This window comes from Contarinia nasturtii, unplaced genomic scaffold, assembly GCF_009176525.2.
Source record: "Contarinia nasturtii isolate CC-2019 unplaced genomic scaffold, AAFC_CNas_1.1 Cnas_scaffold_630, whole genome shotgun sequence".
NCBI lineage: Eukaryota > Metazoa > Arthropoda > Insecta > Diptera > Cecidomyiidae > Contarinia > Contarinia nasturtii.
In genome coordinates this window covers 2,447,241-2,467,006 of record NW_022197981.1, presented here as the reverse complement: position 1 = coordinate 2,467,006, position 19,766 = coordinate 2,447,241, and the positions used below count along the sequence as shown (strand labels likewise).

General features: G+C 32.9%; 2 protein-coding genes across 8 annotated transcripts; both read right to left on the bottom strand.

Annotated features, from left to right (window-relative positions):
• Positions 1-3,573: 3,573 nt before the first annotated feature.
• Positions 3,574-14,127, bottom strand: LOC116340075 (protein suppressor of sable-like). Of its 5 annotated transcripts, none has more exons than XM_031766270.1 (9): positions 13,996-14,127; positions 8,354-8,681; positions 6,836-8,175; positions 6,239-6,623; positions 5,990-6,135; positions 5,596-5,890; positions 5,463-5,514; positions 4,949-5,351; positions 3,574-4,735 (listed from the first exon to the last, which is right to left on the bottom strand). In XM_031766270.1, the coding sequence occupies exons 2-9, from the start codon at positions 8,610-8,612 to the stop codon at positions 3,683-3,685; spliced, it is 3,933 nt and encodes a 1,310-aa protein (XP_031622130.1). In that variant the 5' UTR covers positions 8,613-8,681; positions 13,996-14,127; the 3' UTR covers positions 3,574-3,682. The 5 variants fall into 5 exon arrangements, with proteins under 5 accessions (XP_031622130.1, XP_031622132.1, XP_031622127.1 ...); XM_031766272.1 differs by lacking the exon at positions 13,996-14,127 and adding an exon at positions 13,164-13,239; XM_031766267.1 differs by lacking the exon at positions 13,996-14,127 and adding an exon at positions 12,062-12,227.
• A 965-nt stretch (positions 14,128-15,092) lies between these two features.
• On the bottom strand, positions 15,093-16,831 carry LOC116340153 (MOB kinase activator-like 3). Of its 3 annotated transcripts, none has more exons than XM_031766438.1 (6): positions 16,554-16,831; positions 16,373-16,480; positions 16,070-16,220; positions 15,748-15,955; positions 15,488-15,623; positions 15,093-15,372 (listed from the first exon to the last, which is right to left on the bottom strand). In XM_031766438.1, exons 2-6 carry the CDS (start codon positions 16,412-16,414, stop codon positions 15,253-15,255), a joined length of 657 nt encoding a protein of 218 aa, XP_031622298.1. In that variant the 5' UTR covers positions 16,415-16,480; positions 16,554-16,831; the 3' UTR covers positions 15,093-15,252. The 3 variants fall into 3 exon arrangements, with proteins under 3 accessions (XP_031622298.1, XP_031622296.1, XP_031622297.1); XM_031766436.1 differs by having other exon boundaries at positions 16,340-16,480; positions 16,554-16,830; XM_031766437.1 differs by having other exon boundaries at positions 16,340-16,480; positions 16,558-16,830.
• Positions 16,832-19,766: the final 2,935 nt, after the last annotated feature.

The window sequence follows — 19,766 nt, the reverse complement described above, 5'->3', positions numbered from 1 at the left end:
TGGTTATGATAATAATAAGACAGATTTAATACAGATCATTAGCTTTGTTTGTTTATTATATCACAGAATTTATCTTATTTGGCCATGAACTTCTTCATCTTTATCAAAGAGATTTTTACACAAATTTATAGAACCAGAATACAAGAATTGTCCAATTATCTTTTCAAAATTTACTTAAAAATATGCTTTATAAATACAAATGAATAGAATTCAAGATAAAATAACGCGATTTTTCTTACAACCTACTATTATCTGAAATAAATAGAAAGACAAAGATAGTGAAAAGGGGAGCTGCAAAGGAAAACATGGTAAAACATTTCATACAGATCATATGGTTGGGCATTCTTTTAGTCATGATACATGTCATCTAGCTGCATTAGATTTGTAGCACGGCCAACATAATTTATGTCCGTATTCTGGCAAAACACCATATTTGGAGGTGAACAATATAGATACATGAACAGAAATGTAGTTACTTTATAACGATACTTTACAGCGATGAATCTTGCGAATTTGTGAAAAGTCAGCATCTATAACGAAGGCGAAAAAAATATCTGTATTCTGTGTATGGACGATGTGGTTGTAGCAAATGCCATCTGACTGTAATTACAATCGATTTGTTGTTGTATTGTGAGAGCGAGATAGAGAATTTGCTAAGATCCGTTGATATTTGTTCTGTTTTTTTTTTGCTTCGAAAAGAATCGTCCATTTTACGCTGCTGGTAACGATCGTTTTAATTGATTTTCCCGGATGACAAAATGAAAACAAAAATAATTTTTCTCACACCCAATCTCGTTGTTAATACTCCTTCAATGTAATAAAGGATAGAGAGAGAGAGAAAACTGTATGCATGTATGTTTTTTTCTCTCGAATACGTCGAAGCTTTTAACATTGCTGTTATTATTTTCACGAATCAATGTTAAATAACAAGGACAGGTGTTTTGTCGTTTCAATAATTTTTTTTCGCTTTTCGGTCTCATTTGCATTTCGACTGATTTGGCAAGCGAATCGGTGTCCGCGTAGCGCTCGATTATTTTTCTTTCGAATTCGTTGTGCCTTACATTTAACATGCAAAGCACATGATCAAGAAGGAAACTCAAATGCAACGACTAATACAATTGACAATATGACGACATTCGCGTTTTTATTGTATCTGTGTTTTTTTTTTTTTTTTTTCAAATTATTTTTCTTTTCTTTTCAGAGTCGGGTGGTCCTTTTAAATTTCAATATTGTAGCGAGTGAGAGAGAAAGTATTTTTGTTGTAATGGTTTAGTAAAATTTATCATTTCGAATGAATGAGTGACGAGAACAAGAGAAAAAAACGGACATTATTCTGCACAAAGTATGACAGAGTTCTCACAGATGGCGAACACTAATCGTGCTGCCGATTTGAATAAAAGCCGTCTTTTCTTTACTTGAATTTATATCTTTTCATTGTGATCAACTCACTTTTGACAAATACGTATTGTGAACAACAACAACAACAAAAAAGGAAACGCCAAGAAAAAACGATACTCTTCATCCTCTATCCAAATGTAGTTGAAAGAGTTTTTCTTTATTCAATTTTGCTCTGTACAGCAACACATGCCATGTTACTCAACTTACATCATCATAATAATTCCTTTTGTGAACCAAATGGCTTGTGAAATATTTGATGAGTCAAAAGTCAACGTTCATGTTTCAGTGTTTGAAATATCCAATGAACAGTATCTATTCGGGATAAGATATTCTAATAGATTCAAACATGTATTTTTCGGAGCGTTAATTTTCCATATTCAAAAGTGAGTTTTTCCATTATGGTTTCATTTTTCATTCAAAACATTTCACATAATTGTTTTTCATGCGATTTCTATAATTGATTGTGCCGATGCAGCGTACGATGAATGGCCGGTAATCAACCATTTGGTTTTCCGGATAACATTCAACCGTATAAATGTCGATTAACAACGCTTGCGTACGTGTCGCATATTTTCAATGGGGTTGTATGGCAAAGTTGAATTTGGCCAATGGCAAGAAAAAAGCATAGTGACATCTAGCATGTACAGCAATTTAAATGGAAATGGTCCTCGGAGAATAACAATTTCAGTATAAAATTGAAATACCCAATCAACGGACAATGCCGGTTCATATGTCAAACAACATCGTTTATATGTATTTTACATTGGTCCCATTTGCAATATCCGATGATTCACACGGTTTTTGAAAAGGTGCGATCAAAAGCCAAAGGCCAAAGAGCATTCAATATGAACTCATTGACAAATTTGTGTCTGCTAAATGGACTTTGGTACGAGTATCGGTGTGTGGGCATGTGAATTCTTCTTTATCTTTTTGGAAAAAAAGGAAAAAAGAAGGACATTTTGATGTGTCACAACCAATATGTTCCAAATTCCAGATAAATAATTAAAAAAAAAAAACGATTTCGTGAAGAGTATTTTGAAAACAAAAATACACAACACTCGTGTGATGTGGAAGGGAATGTAGCGCATTGCATTTGTCTCACATTTGTTACAAACAGGCAAATGCGGTCATATAATTCGACAAAAACTAGAGTCTATTGGCGTAATTTCATTTTATTATCAATATTATTTCTTTTTCTTTACTTCGTTTTTTTTTTCCAATAAAATAAATGATACTTATAAAAGAGAACGCGATCCTTTTTTTATTCAAATTCTTCATCTCCTTTCATTTACTGCTTAATCTTTTTTCTCGGTGTTTTCTTACGTCATTTTTCATTTTTTTTAAATAAATTTGAAGTACATTGTGATTGATATTAATATATACTAAGCAAAAAAAACTTTCCTATAAAATTCAGTAATATTTTTCAAAAGTGTGTTTTTCTTTATAAATCATGTCATCTGATTTGCATTCTGTTTCCTCCTCTTTTTTTTCTTCTGTTGATGTACCAATCCCAAAATCATCCATTATCATCATACTGATATAAATATAGATATATGTCATATATCTAGGGAACCCTTAAATCATAAAAAAATCATTCATTGTTGCTTTGTACCGGCGTACACTCTCTGTATTCGCATCATTTTATGCATACATATTACATCATATATTTTTCTTCTTCTTTTTATTCATCATTTTCATATTCTCTGTTGCAAGGACACATACACATAGCATAGCATGTTCATGTTTTCTCTTCTTCTTCTTATTATTTGCACAGGGAAAAACAACCATTAATTGGCTATTTCGTCAAAATTCTCTGTGTTTTATGTGTGATACAGAAAGCCAAAGAGACAAAGAAGCGCTGATTTTGGCACAGTTTCACAATTCGGAATCTATTTGATGCTGATCTAATGTTATAGAAAACGAATATGTATTTAAAATATTTTTTTCTCATCCATGCTCATTTTTTAGTACTCTGTCTAATAGGGGACAGGAAAAAAAATGATTCGATAACGAGAAAAAAAAGCATCAAAACAGTCGTGGTCAACAACAAAAATGGAAGCGTCCAATGGATTCTGTTTGAAGGATGTGAGAAATAGTGCCTTGATTTTTGCGTATTTTTCTTTTATTTTTTAGAGAGAAAGAAAGACTGAGACATAGTGATGCATTTTCATTGAATTAATAAAAAAAATTATTGATTGAGAAAGCGCGTTTTAAATACAATTGTTTCTCATTTACCAGAGAATTTGTTTACATATTACAATATGCATTTTGATATTATGTACATTCACTTACGCCGTGAATTATTTCTGTCGAAATTTTGGTTTCGTCTCATTCCACCTCCAGTGCGTCGATTATTACCACCGCCGCCACCACCGCTATTATTATTTCCGCCACCTGAACCACGATTGTAGAATGCTGCATTTTCTCTGGGATTTTGCATAAGATTATAAGCTTCATTTAATGTCATATTTGGTGCGATACCTAAAAGTCCTGGTCGTATTACATCGCCGGGCATTGGAAATCCAAGCATTTGCGATGCACCCGGTTGACCTAAGAATCGTGGACCACCCAATGCATTGATCGCTTGCAATGCGGCCGCTTGTTGTTGTTGCTGTACATCATGTTGTTGTTTATTTCGCAAATAATCCATATCCATGGGTATTGACATTAAATCAACTAAACCTTGTTGTTGGCCGGCCGAATTTCGTGCAGCTGCCGACGCGGCTGTCATATTATTTCCACCTAAACTTGTTTGATCTAATTGAACAAATTCACCATCATCATTAATGAAAATGCCTAAATTTGTTAAAACACCTTGAAGTAATTGATTTTGATTAATAAAATTTAAATCAAAAATCTTATTTTCCGATTGATCCGCGTGGAATTTTTTCAATTCAGTTGATACAATGGCCAGCTGTTGATTGACCATGATTTTTTGCTTTGAACTACATTCATTGTACCAATTTGACTTTTGTAGAATGTTTTGAATATCCAAATGCACCGATCGTTGTGGTGGCTTATTTAATACTGATGCCGTTGTTGAATTCGTATTTGCTGTGCTTATATGTGCATTTGGTCGTCGCGGATCGGTTCGTTGTCGTCGCGGATCACCGCTTACTGTATCCATTTTGGTGGTTATTATCGTTGATAATTCGGGCTCATGTGGTGGTGAAAATGGTGACGCTTTTGTACTTAATGAAAAATTTGTCTCTGATTCGGAATAATTATCTTTTATTCGTAATATTCGTCGGAGACGTGGATCGAGCGTATTTTCATGAGCGTTGAAATTTTTACGCAATTCACTGTAGTCTGGCTTTGGAATATCCACCTCTTTTACCTATATTATAGACACATTATTTAAAACGATATAAAGAAAAGCGAAGAGAAAAAGAAAAATGTTAAGAAAATGTTAATGGTTAATTTATAATCCTGTTAACAGAAAATTTTCTATAAAAATAAATAAAAAATAAAATCAAAATAAATTCATTTTGAAACAAGTTCCTACAACCATTTCAAAAAATGACAAAAATAAATGAAAAGTTCCATTTACCTCGTATGTAATCGGTGCATGTGATGTGATTGAAGCATCGATTTCCGTAGCTGGTATGTAATTTACCATTGGTTTAAATGGTAATCGTAAATCAATATCACCATTTGAAAAGTCTTTCTCCAAGAAAATGGGAGGTATACGCATATCTTTATCTTTGCTCAGTGAAAATATATTTTTACTCCTTGAATCTTGTGAATCATCATCGTCACTCGGTGAACGAATTTTATCATCATTTGCTTCATCATCGTCCGAACTCACTTCATAAATACACTTTCGCACCAGTTTCGCTGATACTGGCGATGAAATTCGTGCATTTGTCTCTGATGGGCTGTCATAATCCACGGATGGTGATGGTTTCTCATCGAGGGCTTGCGGTGCTGGATGATTTGTTTCGGGTATTTGTCTAATTGGATAAATTCAAGACATTTTCATTAGCATTTTGCAATTTAAAAAAAATCACGTTTTGCATAATATAGTTGCTACTTCAAGAAAAAAAAAATGAAAAAAACCCTACCTTGAATAAAATGACGTTCCTGTTGATGACGACTGATTTGGTGAATCATTGCCTAAAGTGATTTTTTTTTTTTTTCAAAAACAGAATTTTTTTTAATAAAACTGAAAAATTGCGATAAATATAAAATGCTTACCATCAATTGGTTCTGAATGAAAACCACTGTCAACTTTTTTAATATAGCTATCAGTCTTTTGTACGCTGTCTTCTTTCTTTAACAATTGTGAAACAGATGAACTTAAATCAATTTTAATTGGGATACTTGTGGGGTACATCGATGATGATGCATAATATGGTGGCAAAATATTCTCGTTTTGACTTGCCGAATCTCCGCTCGGATCGGGGCTTGGTATTGAATTTCCGTCATTTTTAAGATCGCATTGCGAATCATAATATGTTGATGCTTGTGAGTTATATTCAGTAGCATCATCCTAATGTGTTTGATAATCAAATAAAAGTTGAGAAAATGATAGTTTTTGAAATAAAAAAAATTTATAACTTTCGTTCTTCATCTATAAAAACAAACTTACGTTAGCTCTTTGAATTCCAGATTCATCATTATCTGAATTCGGCTCTTCTGCGTGCATTGGATCGTCTTCTTCTTCGATTACTAATGGATTTCCCTCATCCTCATCACTATCATAGCCTTTCTTCTTACCTTTCGAAGGTTCACTTACTGTTAACGAGGCGAGAAAAAAGAATATTCAAAAATTGCTTCAACTGTTCAATTTTGTTTTAGTAAATCAAAATAAAACAAAGATTTTTTTTTCTTCACAAACCTAATTGATCTTCCAAGTCAGATTGATTCAAATCAATGTTGGCGTCTTTTAAATATTGTGAATAGTCGATAGTTTTTCTTGATGCGTTTGCCTGTTCATTTGTCTTTTCTGATTGAGTATTTTTGCTAAAACTATCCGATTTCGAACGATCTAATCCGGTTCGATGTGGAATTGCCAAAATACGCATATCGACATCTTGATTTGCTAATTCCAATTTATCATTTGTTCGTGTTGTATTCAATGCTATTCGCATATCTTGATCTTGACTCAATGTTTCATTTGAGCTGGGTGAAAATGGATTTTGAGGTTCTGATGGTGTTTTACTACTTTGTGAAGACTTTTGCTGCTGATTTTGTTGCGATTGTATCTGTTTAATTTGTTGCAACTGTTAATATGGCAGAAGAAGAGAAAAAGACGTAAAATGAATATTAAATCGCATTTAAAATTTGATTAAACGATTCTATTATCAAGAAATACTACAGCAATCCGTTCCATAAATAAATTTGTACGATATTTTTGCTGCATGTAGTCGATTTGATGATCAAAAATTAAAAAAAAGAAGAAAAAAATTCCATAAAATTCAATCGAAAAACTTACCTGAGATGCTTTCAATTGTAATTCCGATATAACTTTAATTTCCAGTCCCAACTCCATGACTTGAAGAATGGTCAATTGGGAAAGTTGGCTGACGGTCTCAATTCCCATTTTTGTCAATTTGTCTAATTGCTCAGCAGTAAGAATGTTGGTGAATGAGCTAAGTTTAATCTCATTTTCATTCGATGATTGATTTGATGCGGCATGTGTTGAATTATTTGAATTTTGTGATGAATGATTTGTGTTCGATTCATTGGATCGTTGGTCACACCATCGGCTCTTACGTGGTTTATCTTTTTTCATATTGCCCATGCCAAGTTCATTATTTGACGGCGGCTGATATTTATCCAAATTAATGTCAAGCAACGATGGCAGCTTAGACGTTTGCGATGCATTTGATGTATTTGTGGTGTTTGGTTCTGGTTCCATGCCAAATTTTACTAACAATTTTTGATGTTGTGCATTAATCATATTGATCGCATTTTCACGTGCAATACGTGGAAAATCGCCGAGAATTTCTTTCGGTGCTGTTTCCAGATGCTTCAATAACACGGCACGCAATTGATCGGTTAATGGTTTTCCATGTGAAAATTTACAATTTTCACGATTATGATTCTTCATTCCTAGATAATAAAATTTACACGGAAAATCGCCATGCATATACAAACATTTTTCACCTTTTGCACAGCACTCCATCAAATAAAATTTACATAATTCGGCTTTTCTCGGTTGATTATTGTTGTTTCGATTATTACCGCCACCTCCACCGCCGCCATTGCCGCCTGTATTATTACTATGGCCAATATTTTCATCATCAGAGTCATCGCCTCGTCGTCGTTTATGGTCACGTTTTGAATGTCCGCCGCGATGATTTCGACGGTCTCTGCGATCATTGGCACGGCGCTTAGCACGATTTCGTCGCCGTTGTTCACCTATATCACTTTCATACGATGAATAACTTCCATCTGAATCATAGTACATTAAATTTTGTTTTTGTGACCCTTGTGTGCCACCATGTTGTACTGGACTACCACCTCTCACATTCATCATTTCATACTCATCAAAATCTTCCGATTCATTTGAATGATAGGTACGTTCCGGTTCTTCATCAGTAAGCCGAGCCTTTTTACGTTGTAATTCTTTATCATTTTTACTATGCTTGCGCTTATGTTTACTCGATTTACTACTGCTGCTTTCGCCTTTTGTCTCTTTTTGTTGTTCTTTTGTGTCCTTTGGCTGCTCATCGTTTGCTTTCTTTGCATTTATTTTCACTGGTTTCGGCGCAATGCCATCCTTTTGTAATGCCTTTGCTAGCGCATTCTCTACATCACCCATCCAATCGTCTTTATCAAGAAACCAATCAACAATAAATAATTTATTAAGACGACATTAGTTGATAAGTCAATTCAATACGGAAAACAACAACAACTTGTCTCACATACACCGTATTGAAGATACAGATAAAAGAAACAATCGATTCGTATATATTTTATGAATATTATGAGAATAAAAACAACTTACCTTTTGCTATGGCATCGTTAGCTGATAGCTTCTTACTTTTAGCGGAACTATTATCTGGCGCCGACTTGCGACTATCATTTTTGCCCTTGACCTCGTTTGTCTTTTTTGAGTCATCGTCATTTTTTGGCTTTTTTACTGGCTCACTAGCCACTGGTTTAACTGGTTTCACTTCTTCATTCTCTTCATCAGTTTCAATTTCTCCATCTTCTAAATCTTCATCATCGAGCGTGCTCCGTGGATCAGAATCAAGTTCAGCCATTTTTATTCTTATTTAATTTTCGCTTAAAATATTTCTTCTTCTCTTCTATACACTTATATATCGTTCACGCTATAAAAAAAATGTAAGCAGAGAGAAATCACATCAGTTTCAATTGAATTATTGGCCATTCTCAAATGTTGAACGTAAATAGAAAAGAAATTAGTAAATAACATGAATCAACGTCAATGGTAGTTGATTATGCACTTAATATTGTATGCGCACATATTTATGGAGTCTCATTTTTCAAGCGTGTCTATAACGCTTCTATTTTGTCGCTTCGAATGGACGAAACAAACAAAACCTTTATAATATCGATTTGCATCTCTATTTGGAGATGTCAAACTGAGATTAAGAGATATTGAAAATATGAGAGAAAAATGGTAAGAGAAAAAAATGATTATGATGAGTTCAATTGGTGGGACCTCTCATGGATAAAAAAAACCCAGTATTTCGGAATTTTTCAGAAAAATAAAAGCGTGCTTTTTATCTATCTATTTGCATCATTTGCTGACATTTGACTTCTTCATATGAGCAGTATTGGGAAAGAAAACGCGATGAGAAAATAAGCACTTTTAGTTTTTAAGAAACAAACAAAAAAAATTCCATCAAAAGGTTGAATGTTTACTTTGACCGATGATCTAAATAAATATTTCTTTTAAGATGATCGCCATTAAGAGTGGTTACCATGAAAGAAAAAAAACACACACATCAATGGCAGAAAGGAAACAGCAAATAACAACAACAACCAACAAAAAATTCACAATTATAAAATCGTTGCAGGTCGACAACGTTCAGACGTAAGTAAAAGTTGTATGAAATGGTGGAAACATAATGTAAAACGTTAATCGAAAAATCCAACACATTATTGCTTTGCTGTTTCGTTTTCGCCGCAGCATACACACAGGCACAGAGACTGACTGGTAAATACATTCGTGCGGCATTTACACGCACACACACAATCGTACACTCTACGGTAATATCATTGTTTTGTTGCTTTCTACTATAATATTATAGTTATATGCTCGAGTGATTTATCTCTATTTCTCTCTCTCTCTCTCTTTCTCTCTTTACCCTGTCTCGCTGACAAATGATATGCGTCAGTCTGTCTTCTTTTAACTACATTAAGTGCGACATTTATGTTGAAATGCTATAACATTTTTCGTCTTTGGTTTCCTCAAAATTTATCGAAATTTTCTTATTACCTCAATTTGTCTTACAAATTTTTGGAGTTTATCGTTTTCATTATTCGTTTTGATGATGAAAATCTTACGCTTTTACAATTATTATTCGTTTGTTCGATTTCTTCGTATATTGAAATGTTTAACTATTTTAACCAAATGACAATATCAAAACGGTCAGTTGTTACTTCGATTTAAAAAAATATATATGTTCTGGTCTTACATTCGCCAACTTCAAAATGATATCTATATGTATATGCGGAGGTTGGAAAGTGTTTATTTAAGGTGTAAACCTATCTTGTCCTGTTCACATTCACTCTTCATTTAATCCAATGTTGAAATGAACATTGTATGACGAACATTTTGCGTACAACTAATGACCTGATCCTACCTATTTCGCACACAAATCGACAAAGACATACATACACTGTGTGTATCATACACACCAACATGGATGCTGGCACTAATGAGTCGCAGCAAGCGCACCAATACAACTTCAGTTATTTTTTGTGTGTGTATGTGTGAGAGAGTGTGTCTTTTGTGCCAATACAAATGGTCGAATGGAACGACAAAGTAACAATAAAATAATGTATATGTCACATTTGAAAACGTTGATTTCATTGAAATTTTAGCGAATGCGAAATAAAAAAAAATACATATATATGACGGAACAAATTAATCACACATACACTCACACTGTGCAAAATTTCGTAATTTCATGAAATAATACATTCTCTTTTTTTTGTTTCAAATAAAAGCTCAATGGGCGCATATATAATGAATTTGTGGCGTAGTGTCTGGTATTTCACGGCTAGTAGGATACTGCTTTTAAATTCGGTTGACATCATTTGACTGGTGTCAGTTGAAATTGCCATAAAAATGTCTTGCTTCTCATTTTCTCTTTCTAACACACAAGTTCACATAGCAAATTAATCACCAACGAAACATGGCAATTGATCACAAACATGTGCTGGCCATTCCGTTTGCACAATTGCTTGTTTAATATTTTTTGTTTCCCTTTTGTTTCTTGTCGTTTCGCTTTCTCTATCGATCAATTTAAATATTTCATACTTCTTTTACTACAAATGTAGAATTCGATACGCGACAATAATCAAAACATAATGAAAATGAAAAAAAAATAAACAATTCATTCAACACATGAAATGTTTCACGCTGCAAATGCATTTCATACGTCATCACTATAATCATATCTTGGTTGGTGGCGGCGGTGTTGGTGTTGAATTTATATTTTTGCATATATCTGTTGCATTCACGGGTCTATATCATAAATTATCTTAGTAATAAAATAAAACATGTTATAGCAGGATCAAGGGGATAACAAAAATGCACCATATTTTGTATATCGATCACATATAGAAACAAATCAAGGAAAAACAAAATTGATGCGGGTAAAAAAAATAAACCAGGCCGCTTAAAATGGTGAGAGCCCATGATGATTACGTCAAACAGAAATCTAGGCGAAAAACGTCACACTTTTCAAAACATTCCACTGTATAAAATCGTTAAAACCTTTCCATCCTTATGAAGACGAAACTATGAATGCCGATCGACAGTGAAATGACTGAATAATGAATTTTATTCCTCTTTTATACATACTCTATGCTTTTTTAGTTATGACAATGTCGAATTCATGAAATGCCTATTCTTCAAATATACATTATTTTTTCGCGTGGATTTTTAAAACATTTCGCCTTCTTCTCTATTAATTTGTGAAATTTCTCTTTTGCAAATTCACTTATTACTTCTACATTTTAACTACATAATTATAATCTAAAATTAACTTGGTGAACGTAAATTTCAATGTAATAATGCCGAATGTTGGTGACTGTTCCGATTTATATACATATGTATTACATCTGGATACAAACGGAAAATCGATTCGGGACAAAATAAATAAACAAATAACGAAAAAAATATGTTCGATTGAGTTTATGCAAAACGATAAACAAACAAAAAATCTTACAACTATAGATTCTTCAAAATGCAAAGTACGTAATTAAAAAAATCTCTATTTTTGAGCTCTGATGATTTTTTTGTTGAACAAAAAAAATCATTCGATATAATAATGGACGCGGACTACGAGACTTGACTATGGTTGCGTTATATTTGGAAATTCAATATGCACGAAATTGTAGTTTGTAGCTTGTTTTGCATGCTACCCGACTTTTTTTTTAAAATATTATTAAATTAGAAAAAAAAAAGATAATATTGATTTTTTGTGGCCATATTTTTTTTTTTTGCTATACATACTCTAGATTGGTACACAGACGAAAAATAGTAACACATTAGAAAGAGTCTAATTTTTTCTTTGTTTGTTTTAGCTCTTCAACTACCAATTTAACTCGGAAGAAAATTTGCTCAAAAATGCTTTTTCAATAAAATCTCAAGCTTGAAATGGTTCTACAATGATGGTGAATCTTAGACGATTTCGTTTTGTTTAGCCGTATTGTCGTTGTATCCATGTGTGAGTGTGCATATGTATTGTGAATATTTGTGAGAGAGTATGTGTAAGGTGATGCTATGAGTTAAGCCAAAGAGTGACGCCGTCGTACATACCACGAATGCTTACACAGATTTCTCGGTATGAATTCGTACAAAACACATATATATGTTGTTGTTGTTGACGAGAACAGTCAATAGTAGTCATACGCACACATGCATATAGTGAGTGAGTCACATACATTTGTTAAAACAGGCGGCACTAATACACGAATATTGGGATTTCCGTTTTTGTTTCGATTTCATCATCAAACGAAACGGCTTCGGTTTTTGGTCGGTTTCCATCTAAAATGAATTACTCTGTTTATTGTTCTGACTCGTTTCCATACATTTCGATGTATATGTATCGGTTAAAATTCACATGCATACATTGAATTTAAGCAGGTGCACGACCAATGACTAAATCATTTCAATTCAAAATATATCTATGAAGTTTTTGGGTGTGTTATTTGTATGTATGCGTGAAACAGACGTTAATTGTACAATTTTTACGCGCACGTTTTAAATATATATATTTTTCCTCACGCGAATGGACAAAATAACAATAACAATAGTAACGGCAATGATCGTCATATTATCGTAATTGACATATCCATAATTATCGCATATATTATCATTTCACGTATTTAAAAAAAAAAAAAAAAACAACAACAACAACAACAAGAACAAACGTAATTTCGAATAGCAAATAACACATAGGTCAAAATCGCGCGCGTGATACCACTCTCTTTAAAAAATATATATATGTAAAAATATGTTTAACGCACGATAAATGAAAAACGAAAATATCTTTTGAGACATTTATCTTTTCCCATTGCTTACTTATTACATTCATAGAGAATTGATTACAAACCATATACCATATATGTGTATAAATATGCACACTTAGCTATCCTTCGATTATTATTTTTTTTCGGTCATCAGAGAGATTATGAAATGTTGAGAAAAATGTTAATACAAAATTGTAGCTGCTTTTGCGTTGGATTAAGAATAGTTCGTTTTCGGTGTAAAAAAGGCAACTCTTTTAGATAAGCAATGGAATAAATGAATGTATATATACGCTTGTATTTGACTATCTCTCTCTCTTTCGCTCACGCGCAACAGCTACACCACAATGAATTCATATACTAGACGTGAAGTAAATGCGTATTAAGTTGTGTAGAAAAATTCAATATGGCCAACTACGCCTCGTATCATTTTTTTCTTGGCAACAGCAATATATTCATGTCGAACGACTTGAGTGTTTTTTTTCTGTCTCTATCTCTCTTTGTTGCGCTGGTAAGCATATGATTTGAATAGCGCTTTGTCTTTTTCTCTCTTTTCATAAGAGTTCCCTTATTACCCTTATGCTTTGTCTTTTTCGGACTTTTTTTTCTCTCTCGCAAAACAATTTTATCAAAGGATTTTCAAAAAAAGTAATAATAAAAATTATACGAATATATTTATGATGTTTAGATATTTTTTTTCTTTACCAATATCGCAAACGAATTATATTTGTACGAAAATTGCTTTTCGAAGACTGTTTTAATGTGTGCGTTTCTTTTTCTCTCTTGCTGCGTTCAATTTTAGTGCAAGTTTAATAAAAATAGACTACTATGTTGGCGATTTTAACTTTTTTTCTCGTTTTTTTAAATTGTTTAAAAAAATAAATACAAATCCATACATAATTTGGTTTCGTTTCTTACAATTTTCGATAAATATGTGTTTTTGTTTTGTTCTTTTATATTGAATTCAGATTTTGGACTTTAAAATAAAATTGCGTTGATTTATTGAAAAAAGAAAACTGTTTTGTGAACAACTGCATTTCGCTACGGATCAAACTGAAATAAATTTTCCCCTCTAATATACTCGTACTTTTTTTTTCTGTGTCGTTGCTTATTTTACAGTATATCGTTATGAGCATAGTCCATATGTAGGTTAAAAATGTTGAATCATTCCCGTGTATGAGAAATATAACGCGCGCGAGAGGCGCTGCAAATATACAAACACTTTCAATGTATTGAATACTATTTTTCAGGGCCACATTTTATATTTGTAATGAAACAACGTTTATTGAATCGTTCGTTCGCATCGCAGACGATAAGGCAGTCACTTTGGTCTATATATGTATGAAACAGGTCCCTGATTAAACGAAACGTTGTAGTTTTATAGAGATAGAGATGTGTGCGCATGTGAGTGTGTACAGTTGAATCCCATTTCGATCATATTGTTATTTTTGATGGTATGCGTGCCGTACGCTTGGTTTTGTGTGTAAATAATATTTTTCCATCCATGAATTTCAGCATCTTAAAATTATATATTTATATATAAATAAAAAATATAAATATTCATAAAATAGAATATAGCTTATATTAGATGCTCTAGTGACTGTTTTGAAGGAACTGTCGCCCGCCTTGAAAATGTCCGTTAAAAATTGAACATATCTGCATTAATTGCAATTTTTTGATTGCCAAGGATCTGTTCACCACCAGAAGCAATTGTGTTATTTAACACATCCGTTGGATGATATTAATTGAAATGTTTTATCGAAATTTTGATATTTCGGTTTTATCAATGTTAATAATTCCATTGCGACAATCTAGTACATATCCGTTTTTGTAGTAGAATTGCTCAATTCAAGAGATTGAACCAAAGCAACACAATAAAAAAAATATATGCAAATTTCATTTAAAATGTTGACATTTTACGTTGAAGAACTTTGGATAAACCATTCTTCCATGTAATTGTTTTTTTTTATCTTTTATTTTTTTCGTCATATCAGTACTGATAAAAATTATCTTAATTATGGTGAGATACAAATTACAACCATTTAATATGGAAAAACAAACAAACAAACAAAGACGCATTAACCAATAAATAAATTGTCAATAAATTTGTACATAAAATCCATTACGGATTTTTGGCTGGTGTGTATTATTTCTTTTCGCATAGAGTTTCCAACTTTAATCCTTACACACATGGGTAGTCATCTCAGATAATGGTTCCAGTTCCTTGGCCGATACCAAATCAAACTCTTGAACAAAATAGTAAAAATGCTTGTAACATGTGTTCACATGGGCTTCCTGCAAATAAAACCAATTTTAGATTAATATGATTTCAGAACATACATTTATCGCTTAATATTGATCAATTATATCGATGAATAAAATCGATGAAACAAAAATAAAATCAATTTACCGCTCCAATACTGACGATCCGATCAAAATGATGGATGTAAACGTGTACGAAGACTCGAAACAATCTCGTTAAAATTTTTCGGCAAAGATTTATGAATGTTTTTGGAAACGGCACATCTGTCGTAACGGGAAACACACTGAAGAAACAATTGTTTAAAAATGATTAGACGATTTAAATAACAAAAGAATGATAATTACTTTCTAGATAGATATAAAAAAGAGTTCGAATATTTTGAACTTCATTTTAAATAAAACATTTACCATTCATTGTTTATTTGGCTTTCGGTCCAATCCATTAGATATTCGATATATTTGGGTGCGGGTAAAGGTGTTGGTTTTTTAAAATTTTCACCATCAGCCCAAAGATACTCATAACGTGGACCACCACTCATTGTTGGGCATGTTGTTTCATTACAATATTCTGAGACCGTTCCATAGATAAGATTAATCCGATTGAAAAAGTCGACCACTGTTGAATAGAACCAACATGAATTTTTGACATTACTTTTGTCTTCTTCTGCATCATTTTCAATTTTTATAATTACAATTCAGGTATGCAAATTCATTTTATTTTTCGTCTTACCATGCACGGCAATCCAATCGTTTAAGTTTTCACCTTCTGGTAATTTGACTACTTGTCGTAAATTAATACCCGATTGTAGACTGGCCTGAGCTTGTTTATGTAGAGAGTATCGAATTGTTCCCTGAGTAAATCTCTTTTTCGGTCGAAATGTCTGTATGTACGAGAGAAAAAAAACAATGTTCATTTTATTATCGTGCATGGAAACTTATGTATTTTTTTCTTGTTAAAAAATTGAAACAAATAGAAAATAAAAAAATAACTTTGATATACATTATGTGAACGAAGATGTAGGCCAGGACCTACCTTTCCCTTTTGGAAAAATTCCAGAAATCCATTCAGTGCCATTGCAAACGATCTTTACAACTTATATGATTGATGGCAATTGTATTAGTTTTTTTAATCGTCGATCAACTAAAATAAATAAATTGTTTTTTAAATGATTTTAATTCAAAACAATAACACCTTCAATCCATACTACACACACCCACAATTTTTTTTGTTGTTGAAAAGATTGATTTTCAATCACTCGAACACATTACAATATTTATTTTATTGTGGTTGACGATGAATTTGAGATAAATGGCAACGAAACTGCGATTAAAATTAACGATTGCGATTAAAAAATTAAACAACAAAAAATGACCAAGTTTGGTTGTATCAAGTTAAACTCCTGCAATGATCGTCACTGAGAATGACGACTATGTTACTACTAGTAAACAATGGCAGTGGCAAATCATTCATATGCACAAACACAAACAAAACAATTTGATTTTGTTGTTGTTACTGAATGTAAATTGAGTACATACACACACACAAATTGAATGCCGTTTCAAACTTTCGCTAATTTTCAATTCAGTTGATTTCAAACAAAAGAATTGCCGAATTTATGTGGAAACCGCAAATTTTTATTTTGGTTTAATTTTTTTTGTTGCTTAATCGATTATTATTATTTTTAGAATTCTTAGTATATAGAACAATTCGTATGGGATTCTAACCATGGATGACACTACGCGTGAGCGGTCACGAATTTGACATTTTCTTCATCACACCAGACTGATACAACGATTAAGGCGCGAAAATTTGAATTTAAACTAATTCGAAGATACTATTCTTTGGACAGATTTTTATAAGTACTTGTATAATTTACTGAAATAACGTTATATTTTGTTCAATTACATTTATTTTGATGTATGATGTGTCATGTTATTTAAAAAAAAACCTACTACGAAGCATGTCTTATTGAACAATGAATTTTTATTCAACGTTTGAAATAAAATATAATTTTTACGAAATTGCATTTATGATTGTGAACGAAACAATCAGTGTATCGTCAAGGCTTTGCGATGCCAAACTTGAAGAATTATCAGCACGCATGGAACAAGATAATTTCAAAAATGCAAGCTATACGTTAAAAACGAATCTAAGACGAACCAGATTTATTGATGAGTAATTTATTATTATACGAATAAAAAATGTGTCTCTCCCTTATTAATTGAAAACGGTTTCATACAGATTTATCGGTGAATTTCCAACTTCATTTTCATATTGAATTTCAAGCAATGCTTTTGTATGTCCAAAGTCCTATTCAAATTTAAAATCAAAATCAACATCATATTTGGTGACTGCATGTGTGTGTTTGTGTCGAAACAATTTTTTATTTACCTGGATAATGTGTTCGGCCTGTTTGAGAATGTCTTCACATGATATGGTACGTTTACGTTTATCTAAACGTGATGTGAATTTTTCGGTGGAATCCGTTGAATTGAGATCAGGCGTAGTTTCAAGCAAGCAATGCACGATCACGATCGAATGTTATGGCATAAAATAGCAAATGACGTGATTCGATTGGGAACAGGAATGGGCAAACTGTTGCAATTTGCTGTAACCATTGTGGAAGATTTCCAGTGGCTTGAAGTTGGCGATTTGCTTTGGCCGTAATCTATGAAGAAAATCGATAAAATTATCAATTAGTAAGTCTGAACAAGAGATAGTTGTTGACTGATAATATTCTTACCTTATAGTGAATGAATTCAGATGCCGGAATGATATCTTCATGTGTAAAGTTGCCATTGTAAAGTGATTCCAAGCGTCGATTCAATGCATGCACAATACGAAACATGCACAAAGCATCCAAAAATGCATCTTGAACAGTTACTATATCTTTGGGCAGTAATTTCGTTATGAAACTTGAAATCGGTGAAACAACTTGTTGAATGCCATCGGTCCAATATTCAGACTTTTTGCGTGATGACTTTGATGACGATTTCTCTGAGTGTTTTCGAGACGATGACGAAGAGGACGATGATGCTCGCGTACTGATCGAGACAATTTTCACTAAATACCCCATAGTCTCATAGTATTTGACCCCAAATGGGGGGATCTTACTTTTTGTGAAAATTGTCTTGGAGGGCATTTGGAAAAAACATTTTCTAAAGGTTTTTTGGCATGCTGAAGCCGAATTTTTTGGTTTCAGATCAAAAAAATCAGGGGTTAAGGGGTTATGACCCCTGACCTCCCTAGGGGGTGGGGGGAGTTGGAGGGCAGCTGACCCAAAAAATTTCTCTCATCATTCTGAACAACTTTGTAGAACATAATTTTTTGATCCGATGATGAAATCGACATCAACAAAAAAAAATTGGAAAAAAATGAAGTAAACGATCATTTTTGCCCGTTTTTGTATGAAAATCGTATCAAAACGTTATTATATCGCAAAATAAACGTCAAAAATGGATTGCTCGTACCAAAAAACCCCCAAATACACATGTTCACCAATTTAGAATGAAAGAAATATACAGTTTAAAAGTCGCCCTTTTCATATTTGTACTGAAGATTTACCAAATTGAATAACTTTTTTTAAACAGACGTATATGGAACAAACCAAAGATGCAATTTTGCTAGTTTTCCCATCTACTACAACGCCCTATTCACGAAGTTCATGTCACAGAAGATCATTTTTTTTTTGTCGTACGGTGATAATCGATGGACAAGTTTTGCATACAGAGGACAACGTATGACGTACCACGTGGAAGCGACCCACAACAACCATACTCAAAACGGCCTGATTCGGGTTCTCTGACCTCAGAAACGTCCTGAAAACATGTTTTTGAGATATCGTAGATTTTGACCCATTGCAATACTTTCCCCTCACACACTAGGTGTGCGCGGAAAGAAAAACATAATATATATTGGGAACTAGGTTTATCTACATAATTTGTGATCCGATAAAATTATATTGAGATAAAATTTTGAGCCAATTGTTACTATATACATGTGTAAGTGTAGAGAGAGAGAGAGAGAGAGAGAGAGAGAGAGATAGAGAGAGAGAGAGAGAGAGGGGGGGAGTAGTACACACAGTCGTTCCGGTTTATAGTCGAGCTAAAGTGCTATTGTTTTTGTAAAACTTCATCGAAAGTACCTGTGAGCATGTAATGTGCATGAGAATTATGGTGGATTGTAAGACGTTGGTATTGCTGTTGCTGTTGTTGTTGTTGATGATGATGATGCAGGTGGTGATTATTATGGTGAGGCGGTAGCGAATAATCTTTAGAAGTTGACTCTACTACTCGATTTGTTTTGGGCAAGTATTTGGTTTTTTGTTTGTGTGTATGAAGTTTTGGATATTTTTTTTTGTTTCATATACATTTAAATAGTGGGGAGCGTGGATTTTCGTAAAAGACGTTAAACAAAAGGGAAACAT

Bases quoted from the DNA above. Each gene is read 5' to 3' on its own strand.
- LOC116340153 (XM_031766436.1), bottom strand. From the start codon at position 16,414: ATGGCACTGAATGGATTTCTGGAATTTTTCCAAAAGGGAAAGGTAGGT. The intron at 15,956-16,069 runs GTAAGACGAAAA...TCTATTCAACAG, and splicing joins CGATTGGATTGCCGTGCATG to TGGTCGACTTTTTCAATCGG. The intron at 15,624-15,747 runs GTAAATGTTTTA...TTGTTTCTTCAG, and splicing joins AGCCAAATAAACAATGAATG to TGTGTTTCCCGTTACGACAG.
- LOC116340075 (XM_031766270.1), bottom strand. From the start codon at position 8,612: ATGGCTGAACTTGATTCTGATCCACGGAGCACGCTCGATGATGAAGAT. The intron at 6,624-6,835 runs GTAAGTTTTTCG...CCATATTAACAG, and splicing joins TACAATTGAAAGCATCTCAG to TTGCAACAAATTAAACAGAT. The intron at 4,736-4,948 runs GTAAATGGAACT...TCTATAATATAG, and splicing joins ATGCACCGATTACATACGAG to GTAAAAGAGGTGGATATTCC.